Source organism: Pelodiscus sinensis, chromosome 5 (genome assembly GCF_049634645.1).
Source record: "Pelodiscus sinensis isolate JC-2024 chromosome 5, ASM4963464v1, whole genome shotgun sequence".
Lineage (NCBI taxonomy): Eukaryota > Metazoa > Chordata > Testudines > Trionychidae > Pelodiscus > Pelodiscus sinensis.
This window is the reverse complement of record NC_134715.1, coordinates 70,851,507-70,864,311: the sequence shown is the minus strand read 5'-3', so window position 1 is coordinate 70,864,311 and position 12,805 is coordinate 70,851,507. Positions and strand designations below refer to the sequence as shown.

The following is a 12,805-nucleotide window of genomic DNA, read 5'->3' as shown; positions in this document are numbered from 1 at the left end:
AGCAGTTTTCAAGGCGGAGAGAGAAATATTGTTCTCCTTCACCTCTAATGATAGGACAAGAAGCAATGGGCTTAATTGCAGCAAGGAAGGTTTAGGTTGGACATTAGGAAAAAATTCCTAATTGTCAGGGTAGTTAAACACTGGAATAAATTGCCTAGGGAGATTGTGGAATCTCTATCACTGATGATATTTAAGAGCAGGTTGGATAGACATCTATAAGGGATGATCTTGGTCCTGCTGTGAGGGCAACGGACTGGACTCAATGACCTCTTGAGGTCCCTTTCAGTTTTAGTATTCTATGTTTCTATGATGTGAGCCTCAGCTTCTTGGTGGCAGTCAGTAGCTTAGTCTGCATATTATGAATATGTGGATTGATGGCACAGTCCTCATCTGAAAGAAAAGTGATGTTTCCTGGCCCTCTGAAGATGATTGAAGTGTTCCAAGCCAAAGACAAAATATGAACATTAGTGCACTATCACTCTTGAATTCATTGTAACCATATATAAAATACACTGCTATAATGGCTCTTAGAATTAAAGAGACAAAGAGTGAATTTGGAATGTTTGCAGCCCTGGTTCCCCATCTTTCTGCTTGTAGAGTGGAGATGTGGGCACATCTCTGAAAATGGCTGTAATGCTTCAGTGAATCAGCATAAAACATGAAAAGTTTTTCCCTCTAAAAGGTTTACAAGTTGTATTAAACATTAGGTTTAGTCATGAACAAATCTTTAGCTAGGAGTCCAGTAATGTATGTTGCCAAGTCTAAAACGACTGATGCAACATATAGTAACTTGGATAGCAAAGGCAGCCTCCTGGCTGATTTATAATATTTCTTGCTTCATGTTTATAAGAGACAGGCAAATTTACCTGGTGTTGCTGGAGTCTGAGAGCAGAGGGTGTAGGAGTTAGGGTTCTGGGGGAGTGGGGGATGAAGAGGGACTCTAGACAGGGGACTGTGTGTGTAGGGGGGTGAGCAGAGAGGGATGCTTGCTCTTCCCCTTCCTGTCATGGTGCAAAAACAAACTGCATAGCTTGTCTGCCCCCTTTGTTCTCCAGCAAACATGATGAATGCAGCACACAGTGCACCTCCTTCGGCCTGGTATCAAGGCCTACAGCAGGGGAGTTCAGTAAAAAAATGGCAGCTTGCAGGGTTTAGTCCCTGGAGGGCTGCCACTGCCCATATGCTTACCTGTACCTCTGCAGGTATCGGAGGACTGCAGCTCTGGTTGGCTGCGAATTGCCCTTCGTAGCCAATGTGAGCAGCAAGAAGTATCACGGACTAAGACACTGCTTCCTGCTGATTGCATTGGCTGCGAATGGTGATTTACAGCCAGTGAGAGCTGTGATCCTCTGATACCTGCAGTGGCTAGGGACTAACCCTGTGGACCAAAATTCTGGCCTGTATCCACCCCTGACCTACAGCCTGGTAGGTGTCAAGCTACAGCCTAACTCTCCCTAGCTCCCCTGAGCCTTCCCAGTACTGCATTCTCTAAGGTGCGTCCCTAGGAACAAGTCCGGCACCCTCCCTGGTCAGCACCCAACTGCTCTTTCAACTGAGCAGTTCCTTATAAACAGGATTGTCCCAACAAGCTGCCCTCTGATTGGCTTCTTAAAAGCACCCCCTCTGACTGGTCAGGGCTCTGCGCAGGCTCCTTCTAGCTTGCTTTATCCCCTTCCAGCTAGAGTGGGGGCAGCCACCCCACTACAGACCCAAACAAAACTATGAAAACTGAATATCACAAACTTTATGGTCTCTGGCTCTGAATCTCTGTCATAATCTCTGAACTTTGAAATATTTGGATTTGTAATCACTGTATCTCAGGCTTTCACTAATAATGCATCTGACTTCCTCATAAATATTAAACTAATAGTTGATTTGCAAAGGCCATTACTAAGTCAGGAATCCCAGTCAATTCTATTGATTGCATTCTATGATAAATAGAGATCTGAGGATAATATAATGCCTACTACCATTTCAACCCACTACCCACAAGATTAGTGCACATCTGCCTTTGAGAAGGTGATACTTTCTGAAAATAATTTTCACATTCAGTAAAGTTTACATCTTATCCCTCTGGATATAAGTGGCAAAGTCAAGAGGAGAACTTACTGCATTCTGATTTTCTAAAATTATGCCAAATAATTAAACAGAAAGCTTAAACTAAGGAAACCCCAGTATTGGGGAAACCAACATATAAAAACAAACACCACAACATACAGTAGAGAGAAAGTGGCGTGCGTGCATGCGTGCACACTCACACACACATACACAAAACAAAACAAAGGTAATGGGAGTTGCACCTACTCACATGAGGATTGAATTTGGCCATCTGTTGAATAATTACATAGGAATTTGTTTTCAATTATTTTGGGACTTGTTTTCCTCTGTTACATTCCAAATACATTTTATAAACACTAGCAGTAAAAGGATTCTGAATGCTTTTGTGCTCTCTCTTTCTCTCTGAGTAAATTGTCAGTTTGAAGAGCAACACACTGTTGACTATGTAATGTGATGTGTGTGGTAGTCATGTGATATTGACTACTAATATTTTTCTGTTGATTTTGAAGTTATTTATATAACAACATGGCTTTGATTATACACAGATTGTACAGAATGTTCAGCTAAGAAGCAGTACAAACTCAAGAGCAGTAATTTTATTGCTTACATTCAAAGGTTATACTATGAACTGCATTATTATGTGCAGATATAGTTTAATAGGAAATAAAACCAATATTTCCCACATACCAATGCATGTGCAGGGCTTATTAAACCACTAGCTACACTAAAAAGAGAGCCTTCGCTCCTATTGTGGTGCAACTGAACCCAAAGTCAAAGACACAGCTCTGTAGTGCTGCCCTCTCCCAGGGATTCCAGCTCAGGAACAACTTTAAAGATCTGTATTGGCCCTGTCAGTGGAGCCTTCCCAACAACTACTGTTGAACAAACACTTCCCTGGAGCATGCTGCCTGTGCTGCCTACTTCTAGGTGCAGCAGCTACATCTAAGCCATTTAGGATTCAAGGATTCAAGTGTCTGAAGTACTCTGATACTCATCATTCACAAATAATTTCCACTGCCAGAGGCATTTTGACAGCTTCAGAAAGAGGAACTGAATCCAAAGAGAATGATATAATTCAAAGCATGATCCTGCAAGCCCTTGCATGCAGAACTCATATCAAGGGCTTGCAGGGTCAGAATCTTACTGATCATCACTGAATTGATTATAAATAAGGACAAGTTTCAAAATAAAACAAAAATAAATAAAATCCTCATATATTATAGACCAAAGTATCAGTTTAAGAAATTATTTTGCAGAAGCAGCATCTTTCTAATTGAATTAAAAGGTTTGTTCACGATGGCATTTTCTCTTTTAGAGGGGAGAAATGGATAAATCTACATTTTAGAATCCAAAAGTATCACAGATGCATAGCACAATTTCTTCTTGGGCATGAAGAACTGCAACAAGGGAGGTTTAGGCTGGAGATTAGGAAAAACTTCCTGTCAGGGTGGTTAAACACTGGCATAAATTGTCTAGGGAGATTGTAGAATCTCCATCTCTGGAGATATTTAAGAACAGATTAGATAGACATCTATCAGGGATGGTCTAGATGGTACTGTGTCCTGCTGTGAGGGCAGAGGACTGGACTTGATGACCTCTCGAGGTCCCTTCCAGTTCTAGTGTTCTGTGATTCCATGATTTACTTCATACCATCCTGATCCAAAGCCCACTGAAGTCAGTGGGAAGACACCAGTGATTTCAAAGCGATTTAGATCAAGTCTCAAATTACTGGGCTCAGGACCCTAACTGGGATCAGGTATGGTAACATAACCATTGAGTCAGCCAAAACAAAAACAAAAATCCCACAACCTTACTCTTGTAAATTAGAGTGTGTGAAGAAAGAAATAGAGTACATTAAGCACACAGGCAGTAAAATGGTTCAGTATGTTTAAATACTTCCTTTCTATAAAATACACACAAGAGATAGTAGAGGAAAAGGAAGTATAGATTGAATCAGACTACACCTTTAACTTTACGATTGCAACTGGTATGTGACAGAATCTCAGTGTTTTCCCCTGTGTAATATATTTCTCAGTGGCAAAAGCACAGTAAAACATGAAGAACAGAATGTAATGTTTAATGGGCATTAAAACATAAAGACACAGATACTCTGAAATTACAAGTGATTCTCAATGTTGGGTGCCCAGTTTGAAGTTCATTTTAAATGGTTTGGTTGGTTTTTTTTGGGGGGGGGGGAGAAGTTCGGTGCCAAACACTTTCCGGAAATCAGGCTCCTTTGGGGCATCTCAAGATGGGCCTCTGAAAAAGGAGGCACTCAAAATCACTAATGACTTAAGAAAATCTTGGCCAACATCCAGATAGACACAAAGAAAAACAGTGTGTGGGGGGTGGCAAAGTGAGGCTTATAATAACACTTTCACCTTTGGGAACAACTCCAAAAAAGCACCAGAAGATTCTTTTGATTTGCAAGGGCTGTGCTGTCAGTTTTTCATTCAGACTTGCATTATATACAAACTAAATGGAACCTGTTAGCAAGAACTAAAGATAAGAACAAAAGCAAAATAGCACTGTTTGTCTTTATCTTTTGGAAATACCTCTTATTTTATAAAATATGAGTCTATTTAGGGACATAATGTAAAGCAGATTTAACTTTGAATCTAAACTAACTTTGAATCTAACTTTGAAACTAAATTCAGTGACTAGATGAGACTTAAATACAAGGAAAAAACAAAATCAGAAAAGAAAAAAAATGGTCAAAATAAGATTCTTAGTTCTGTAGTTTCAAATCTAGAACAAGAAGCAGAAAAGCATGTTATAATAATAAGCTACTGATTTTACTGCTACTGTTTTAGATACACTTCCTCAAATCCACCCTTTCAGCTCATGTTTTCCTTACTGCAGTTCCCATATGACATTTCCTATCAGTGAGGTATCCTACTTCTGAAATGTGCATGTTTCCACAACTGTTTTCTATCTCCATTCATTCAGAAGGAACATGTGGACATATCAGGTATGTCTAGACACATAAGTGAATGTGCTTGACAGATATACCTGGTATACTGAAACACCAAGACAGTTCATTTTGATTTTTTTCAACCTTTCTTAAAATAATACATTGAAAAAAGGTTTGAAATAAGAGCATATAAGAGTGTATTTGTTTGCTAATCATAATTAGTGTGATGGTTCCCTCCCATGTTTTATGAAATTGGCTTATGAATATAAATATGCATAACTCAAAGATACTTTGGACAAAATACCTCATGTAACATATCAATGTAAATGTCACAGTTTGCTGGCTCTGCATATCTTATTTTAGTGCATGTATAATTCTTGAATGTAAAGTTAAAAATATGAAGGATGAGATTGTTTATAGTTTGAATGTACTAATGAGAGCCATCAATGATGATGGTGGGGGAGCCTTAACAACTGGGTGATCAACTTAACTTTTTGTAAACAGCCTTATTTGCCCTTTAAGTCTAAGCAGTGATTAGGCTACTGAAGAGATGTAACCTTACCACTCTGGGATACCAGTTGGATGCAGCAATTTTCCATGGAAGGGGAGAGGGAAATGTAGAACAAAAGATTCATGCCCAAGAAAAAGTCTGTTTAAGCTATGGGAAGCTATCAGTTCCTTTGTCTTTGGCTTAAATTATGTGGCACAGACGGAAGGATGGTTAGGGACCCTCGTCAGGGAAAAGGGAGTCTCTGAATTTAAGATTATGGCTAGGACTAGAACAGGTCTTTAGGTAAGAAATGATCTTCAATATATTTTAGGGTATTAGAATTGGCTATGTGTTTTTTCATTTTAATTCTGTAACTTACTTCGATCTGTCTGTTTTCACTTGCAACCACTTAAATCCTACTGTGTGTACTTAATAAAAACACTTGTGTTGACTATCAAGCCCAGTGCAAATAACGGTTACCTGCGCGGGGAGGGATAACCAATGTGCATATCTTCCTTTAATTGATAAAGGGAGCTTACCAGAATGGACTTTCATTGTATACAATTTTTACACGGAGAAAGATGGATTTATTCCTGGCTTTGATTCCTTTTGGGGATTGGTTTCCTAGGTGCTGTGCTGTCAACTGCATTCTCCCAGAGTTGAAGTGGTTCAGTGTCTGCATTGCTCTTTGTGGGGAGGGGCAGTTACTCTGTGCCTTGCCTGGGGGAGACCTAAGAATCTGGCCCAGTGGAGTGGAGGGGGGCCTCAGCAAACAAGAAGGCAAGTGTCAGTGGCATAATCAGCACACTGGGGAACAGTCCCAAAGAGGCTTCTGTGACTGCACCCCATCACAGTTAGTACTGCATCTATAGAGTTGTGGTGGGCAGACTGAAAAATGGCCATGTACGCCTTCAGCTATATCCTATACTATATATTATATTATATTATATTATATTATATGAAACTCACTTCTATACAGATGGTCAGTTCAAGGTCTATGCACTATTAAATACCACTCAACTCCTTAAAATAAGTCAGCTACTGGCCTTCCACTGGTCCACTCCATAGGAGTGAAATTCATCCTTATTTAACACACACATATCTTAAAAATTGAATCACATTCTTTTGCTTGATTTGAGTGTGAGGGGAGGATACACACTTTTAAGTACTCAGTAGTAAAAAATATTGAAATCAACTATTCTGTATTTTCATATTTTATGGGTTTTCACAAAAGCCAGCAAAGTCAGAGTTATTCTGTTGTTTACTAGATATCTGCATCTGCTGCCAGGTTTTGGCAAAAAGCTCATATCTAAACTTGCTTTCTTGACCAGCTCAAAGTAACTGAATTATAACGTAAGGACAGCCATACTGGGTCAGCCCAAAGGTCAGCCCAATATCCTGTCTTCAATATTGCCCCAGAGGGAATGAATAGAACAGGTAATCATCAAGACTTTGTCTACACTGCAGGGTTTTTGCTCAAGAAGCATTTTGTGGAAGAGATCTTCTGCAAAAACTTCTTGCACAAAAGCGCATCCACACCTCAAAAGCGCATCACAAAAGTGATGTGCTTTTGCTCAAGAGAACGTCCACACTGCATGGACACTCTTGCGCAAGAAAGTTCTGATGGCCATTAACAGAATGGCCATTAGAGCACCTGTGCTTTTTCTGTTGAATATCGACATACACCTTTTTACGCAAGAACTTTCCTCGTAGAAAGAGATATACCTACACCACAAAAAGCCCTCTGTTCTGCCATTTTTATTTTAATAAAATTTAATAAATTTTATTGCACAAAATGCACTTGAGGCGAGGAAGCTTTGCGGGTTTTCCGTTTTTGCAAAAAAAAACCTGAAGTGTAGATATAGCCCAAGTGATCCATCCTGTTGCCCATTTCCAGCTTCTGACAGAGGCTAGGGACACCATCCCTACCTATCCTTGCTAATAGCCATTGAGGGACCAATCCTCCATGAACTTACCTTTTTTGAACCCTGTTAAATTCTTGTCCTTTACAACGTCCTCTGGCAAGGAGTTCCACACGTTGACTGTGCATTGCTGAAGAAGTATTTCCTTTTGTTTTAAATCTGTTACCCTATTAATTTTATCTGATGATCCTTAATTCTTGTATTTCGAGAAATATTGATCACTTACTCTGAAAACTCTAGATACTTGGTTGTAAATGTACTCTTCTCAGATGATTAGATGAAAAGATTTCCTTGGATTTGTTGAAAATGTAAATTTTAAATGGTTTTGGTTATTTTAATCAACCTATAAGATGATATATGTTTACACATAATAATGTATATAATGGTTAGATTAAAATGATATATTTTACAATTTTATTAACTTAGCTGTTTAAAAGTTTGTATGTTAATTTATAAATAACTGTAAACATTCTCTAGTTAGGCTGAAAAAACATAAAACATGAATTCAGAAAAGATCTTGAGAAAGAACTATTCAGCAGCCAGTCCCAACAACCAGTGGCATATCTCATTACCTGCATGAAGAGAATATAAAGCATCTACCACTGTGGATGAGAAGAAATGCAAGATTTAGAACTTGTGGACTCTGCAAGGTTCAGAATTTTTGGCCTCTATCTTGCAGAGTTAAGTGTGTGATTAACTTTATACTTTGGACTCATCCCATTTAACTCAGTTTGACTACTCACATGCATGTCTTTGGAGGATTAGGGTTCTAATTGCAAAGTCAAAATATAGACAGAATGAGAATCTAAAAGGAGCTGGGGAAATTCTGAAGCTGGAACTAGGAACAACAAAGGTTTTACCTTGTCCTGATTTTAGTTTTAGGGAATTAAGATTTGTTCCTTGCCTGAAACTGAGGGATTGGGATAGCGTTATCTGAATTTGTGTCAACCAGGTAAATTTATGGTGACTATGGAAGGCCTGGTATGTTCCCACATAAATTATGATTTGGAGCTCTGGAATTTTTAACTGTGAAAATTTCAGTTCTTTCCAATTATTAAAGTTCAAGTTTAAGATAAACTTTTTGGGGGGTTGCTTTCTCTTATTAACAAAAGATACTACTGAACTACTAGAAAAATCCTTTACCTAAAGATAAATTATATTTACATAAACATTTTTCCCCAGAGGCCAATGACTGTAATTAGAAACCATGTAGGTTTTACATAATCCTCCTTGTAAAGTAGGATTATGTTACTGTTTAAAAACACTCTTCAATAGGCTGCCATTTTGATGAAGGATCATGCAATGTTTAAATTAAAACCAGTAACACTGTTCATGGTTTGTATGGTGCTGCATTCAGAGAATACACTTTTTTTTCCTGGCCTCTGACTAGCTGTATTACACAGGCACAAAAGTCCATTTGCTTAGATCACAGTGAACAATTGATGACTTTGTAAAGTACTATCTGAAGAACATTATCCATTTTTGTTTCATTCAACTCCCACCATAGTTCCCACTATGCAGCTATTTTGCTTTCTGTGAACAAACTACAGATGTACCAAAAAGACAAAGTGGGTAAGGTAGTATCTTTTATTGGACCAACTTCTGTTGATGGAAAAAGATAATAGAAGACTTCTTCTTCAAGAATAAAAACTCTGTGTTGCTCAAAAGCTTGTCTCTTTCACCAACAGAAGTTGATCCAATAAAAGATATTACCTTACCCACCTTGTCTTTCCAATAACCTGGGGCCAAGAAGGCTGTAACACCACTCAGACTTACGAGTACTTTATAAATATGGCTTCTGATTTTAGGCTTTAACAGATACATACCAATAAAACTCCCCCAATACAAAAAAAGAAAAAAGAAAAAAAAGAAGAAATTGGTGTTTATCTAGTAGTCACTGGAAATGGTTCCTTCTAGCTAGGGGATTGTCCACATAGAGCAATAGTGTGGAGAATGGGGGTGTGATTTCTAAAGTGTGCTAACATGTATATTAAAACTGGTGGGTGTGAACTAAATGTCCCAGTGTGCTTTAATATAGTGCTGTTTGAAACGGTAGTATGTTAAACTGCACTATGGAACATAAAGAGATTACAGTATGCACTGATAATGTAATGTATACATTACTCATTACAGTGTATTCTGAAGCTTCAGGAGGTAGCCAAGTTAGTCTGTTACAGAAAAAAAACAATAAATGGTCTGGTAGCACTTTATAGACTAACAAAACATGTAGATGGTATCATGGACATCTTTGGACATCTACACATCTACACAAAAGTCAAATTGCTAAAAATAACTGAAAAATGGCATTATAAACTCTGAAAACAGAAGTCTTATTTCTAAAGCAAAATGCAGAACAATGTAGCACTTTAAAGACTAACAAGATGGTTTATTAGATGATGAGCTTTCGTGGGCCAGACCCACTTCCTCAGATCAAATAGTGGAAGAAAGTAGTCACAACCATATATACCAAAGGATACAATTAAAAAAAATGAACAAATATGAAAAGGACAAATCACATTGCAGAACAGGAGGGGGATGGGGGGGGAAGGAAGGTAAGTGTCTGTGAATTGATGATCAATTCACACACTTACCTTCCTTCCCCCCCCCCCCCCCCCGCATCCCCCTCCTGTTCTGCAATGTGATTTGTCCTTTTCATATTTGTTCATTTTTTTTAATTGTATCCTTTGGTATATATGGTTGTGACTACTTTCTTCCACTATTTGATCTGAGGAAGTGGGTCTGGCCCACGAAAGCTCATCATCTAATAAACCATCTTGTTAGTCTTTAAAGTGCTACATTGTCCTGCATTTTGTTTCAGCTACACCAGACTAACACGGCTACATTTCTATCATTATTTCTAAAGAACTGTGAAAAATATTTGTCACTTGCAGTTGTCTATACACTGTATTTTTTCTGTTATTTGTTTTAATCTATATGAAATCCAGATCTTTGTTTCTTAAGTGTGTAATTCATCCAACCCACATGTGAAGTGGTAATTCTTTGTGTCATCAAAATAATTTCCACAGCAACAAATTGTGATGGGGCTGATGATTATAATTTAAGATGAGTAAAACAGAAGAGAAACTCTTAGGGCTTGATACTGCAACCCTTACTTATGCTGGATAGTATGTTGTTCTTGAGTGATTGAGTAATTACTGTGGCAGAATCCAACCCCCAGTAACCAAGATTCTTCTCCCCCTCCCTCGCCCCCATACCCTTATCGGGGGAAAGACATACAAAACATTTATGATACATAAGCAAAATCCTTTCAATAATGATTTTCAAAAGTTTCCATATGTGTCAGTAGCTCTTCAATAACATTGTTGACTCCAAGGGAAATGTATGTAGGGAGTAAAACCCCTTCCTGTCATATACCCAAGAATCAAACAAAGAGTATATCGCCTTAATTTAATCAGAAATGTGTGGTTTTTAAAAGGCTTTATTTGTTAAACCACAGCTTCAGTGAAATGCAGTAGGTATGTACTCTGTTTCATTTAGGGTGGCTTCCTACTGAAAAACAACTTCAATTCGAGGATTGCTCAGTTTGAAGATGCACGACACAGAGGCTGTGTCTACACTGGGCCACTTATTCCGGAAAATCAGCCGCTTTTCCGGAATAAGCTGCGAGCTGTCTACACTGGCCCTTGAATTTCCGGAAAAGCAACAATGCTCTACTGTACAAAATCAGCCGCTATTCTGGAAAAACTATTCTGCTCCCGCTTGGGCATAAGTCCTTATTCCGGAACACTGCTCCGGAAAAGGGCCAGTGTAGACAGCCCAGTAGTCTGTTCCGGAAAAAAGCCCCAATCGCGAAAATGGCGATCGGGGCTCTTTTCCGGAAAAGCGCGTCTACATTGGCCACAGACGCTTTTCCGGAAAAAGGGCTTTTCCGGAAAAGCAGCCTGCCAATGTAGACGCTCCTTTTCCGGAAAAACTGAAAACGGAATAGTATTCCATTTTAAGCATTTCTGGAAATTCATGCCAGTGTAGACACAGCCAGAAGGTATTGGGGAGTGAGTGCCCCTTCGCCCTGGCAAAATCTTATTCGGGCCATCAGTTAAAAATTAGTTTCCCCTTTCCCCTCCAAATCCTCCCCATCTAATTTAGGCATAAACTCTCAGTGATTCCTCCCCAAAAACAACTGATCGGAAGGAGTCAATGGGAGTTTTGCTTGAGGCCTTCAGGATTTGTCCATCTACGATGTGAGCAACTCTTGTGCACTGAACAATACACCATACATACACTTCCTAAACGTCTGATTCTGCAGCCAGCGGTAATCCGGCCTATGAAGAAGGGGGGGGGGGGTGCAGGGTGCTTCGTGGAGGAGAGAGTTTATGAAGCGCTCGGAGCTGGGGCTTAGTGCCCAGTGTCACTGTGAGATCGAGCACTAATCGCCCGCGTGCAGTTAGCTCTCTCTGCACCTCGGGGCACCGCAAATCCGAGGCGAGGCAGAAAAAGGTGCGAGGCTGCCAGCGGCGGGCGGGAGAGGCAGGCGTAGCGTGTGGCTTTATCGCGCCGGGCTTGCCCGCAGCAGGCGCGCGTCCCCCGTCTCGCATTTCCTCCGCCCCGGGAAAGGCGTTGCACGGCGAGTGGCTGCTTGTGGGACGCGCGGGAGCTGGAGGAGGCGGCGGCCGGGGGGGCAGCTCACACCCTTTCCTCCCCTCCCTCCCGCCGCCAGCCAGTCGCTCAGTCTCACAGGCACAGGCAGAGGGCGCCTGAGCCATGTCCGCCCCCTGCGGCCGATGCTGCCGCTCAGCTCCACGCGTTGAGAAGGCTGCTGCACCCCGGAGCCCGCTGCCGCTGACAGGCGTCCTGCGAGCTAAGGCAGGAGACTGAGTGGGACGGCTCCCTCCCCGCGCCTGCTTCGCCTAGTCCATGGGGCTGCGCTGCCTGTGTGCAGGCAGGGGGCTGCTGCTGCTGCACGAGGAGGTTTGAGCAGCTGCGCTCCCTCTCTTCTCCCTGCCCTGCCTCACCTCCCAGCTCCTGAGCGAGCCCGGCTCGGATGTCCGGTTTCCTGGTGGCTTTTCACCTGGCAAACTCCAGACAACTTCGGTGAGCAATTGCAGAGCGTCCGGGCACGCTGGGAGCTCCCCTGCAGGCAGCTGGTGCTGCTGCATCTTCTCCATCCCAGGGATTTCACCGCCTTGGATATTGGGGGGAGGCAAGGAACAAAACCGAGGAGCCTCCCGACCCCCCGTACACTCCTCGAGCTTCCCCCCGCCCCGCCACGCATCCACCCTGCCATCCATTCCGTGCACAATGCACTTGCTGGGATTATTCTCTTTGGTTTGCTATCTGGCTGCTGCTGCTCTGCTGCTGGGACCCAGGGAGCGGGCCACCGTCGCTGCCTATGAATCCGGGCAGGGCTACTACGAGGAGGAGCCCGATTTGGGGGAAGCAAAGGTAGGTGCAACCTCCATA

General features: G+C 41.3%; 1 protein-coding gene across 1 annotated transcript in view; it reads left to right on the top strand.

Moving 5' to 3' along the window:
- Positions 1-11,770: 11,770 nt before the first annotated feature.
- Positions 11,771-12,805, top strand: part of VEGFC (vascular endothelial growth factor C) — a 114,639-nt gene continuing 113,604 nt past the window's right edge. Inside the window, exon 1 of the mRNA XM_006131592.4 lies at positions 11,771-12,787. Within this exon, the coding sequence (XP_006131654.2) occupies positions 12,644-12,787 (144 nt within the window). The 5' untranslated portion in view covers positions 11,771-12,643. The remainder of the gene's footprint in view (positions 12,788-12,805) is intronic.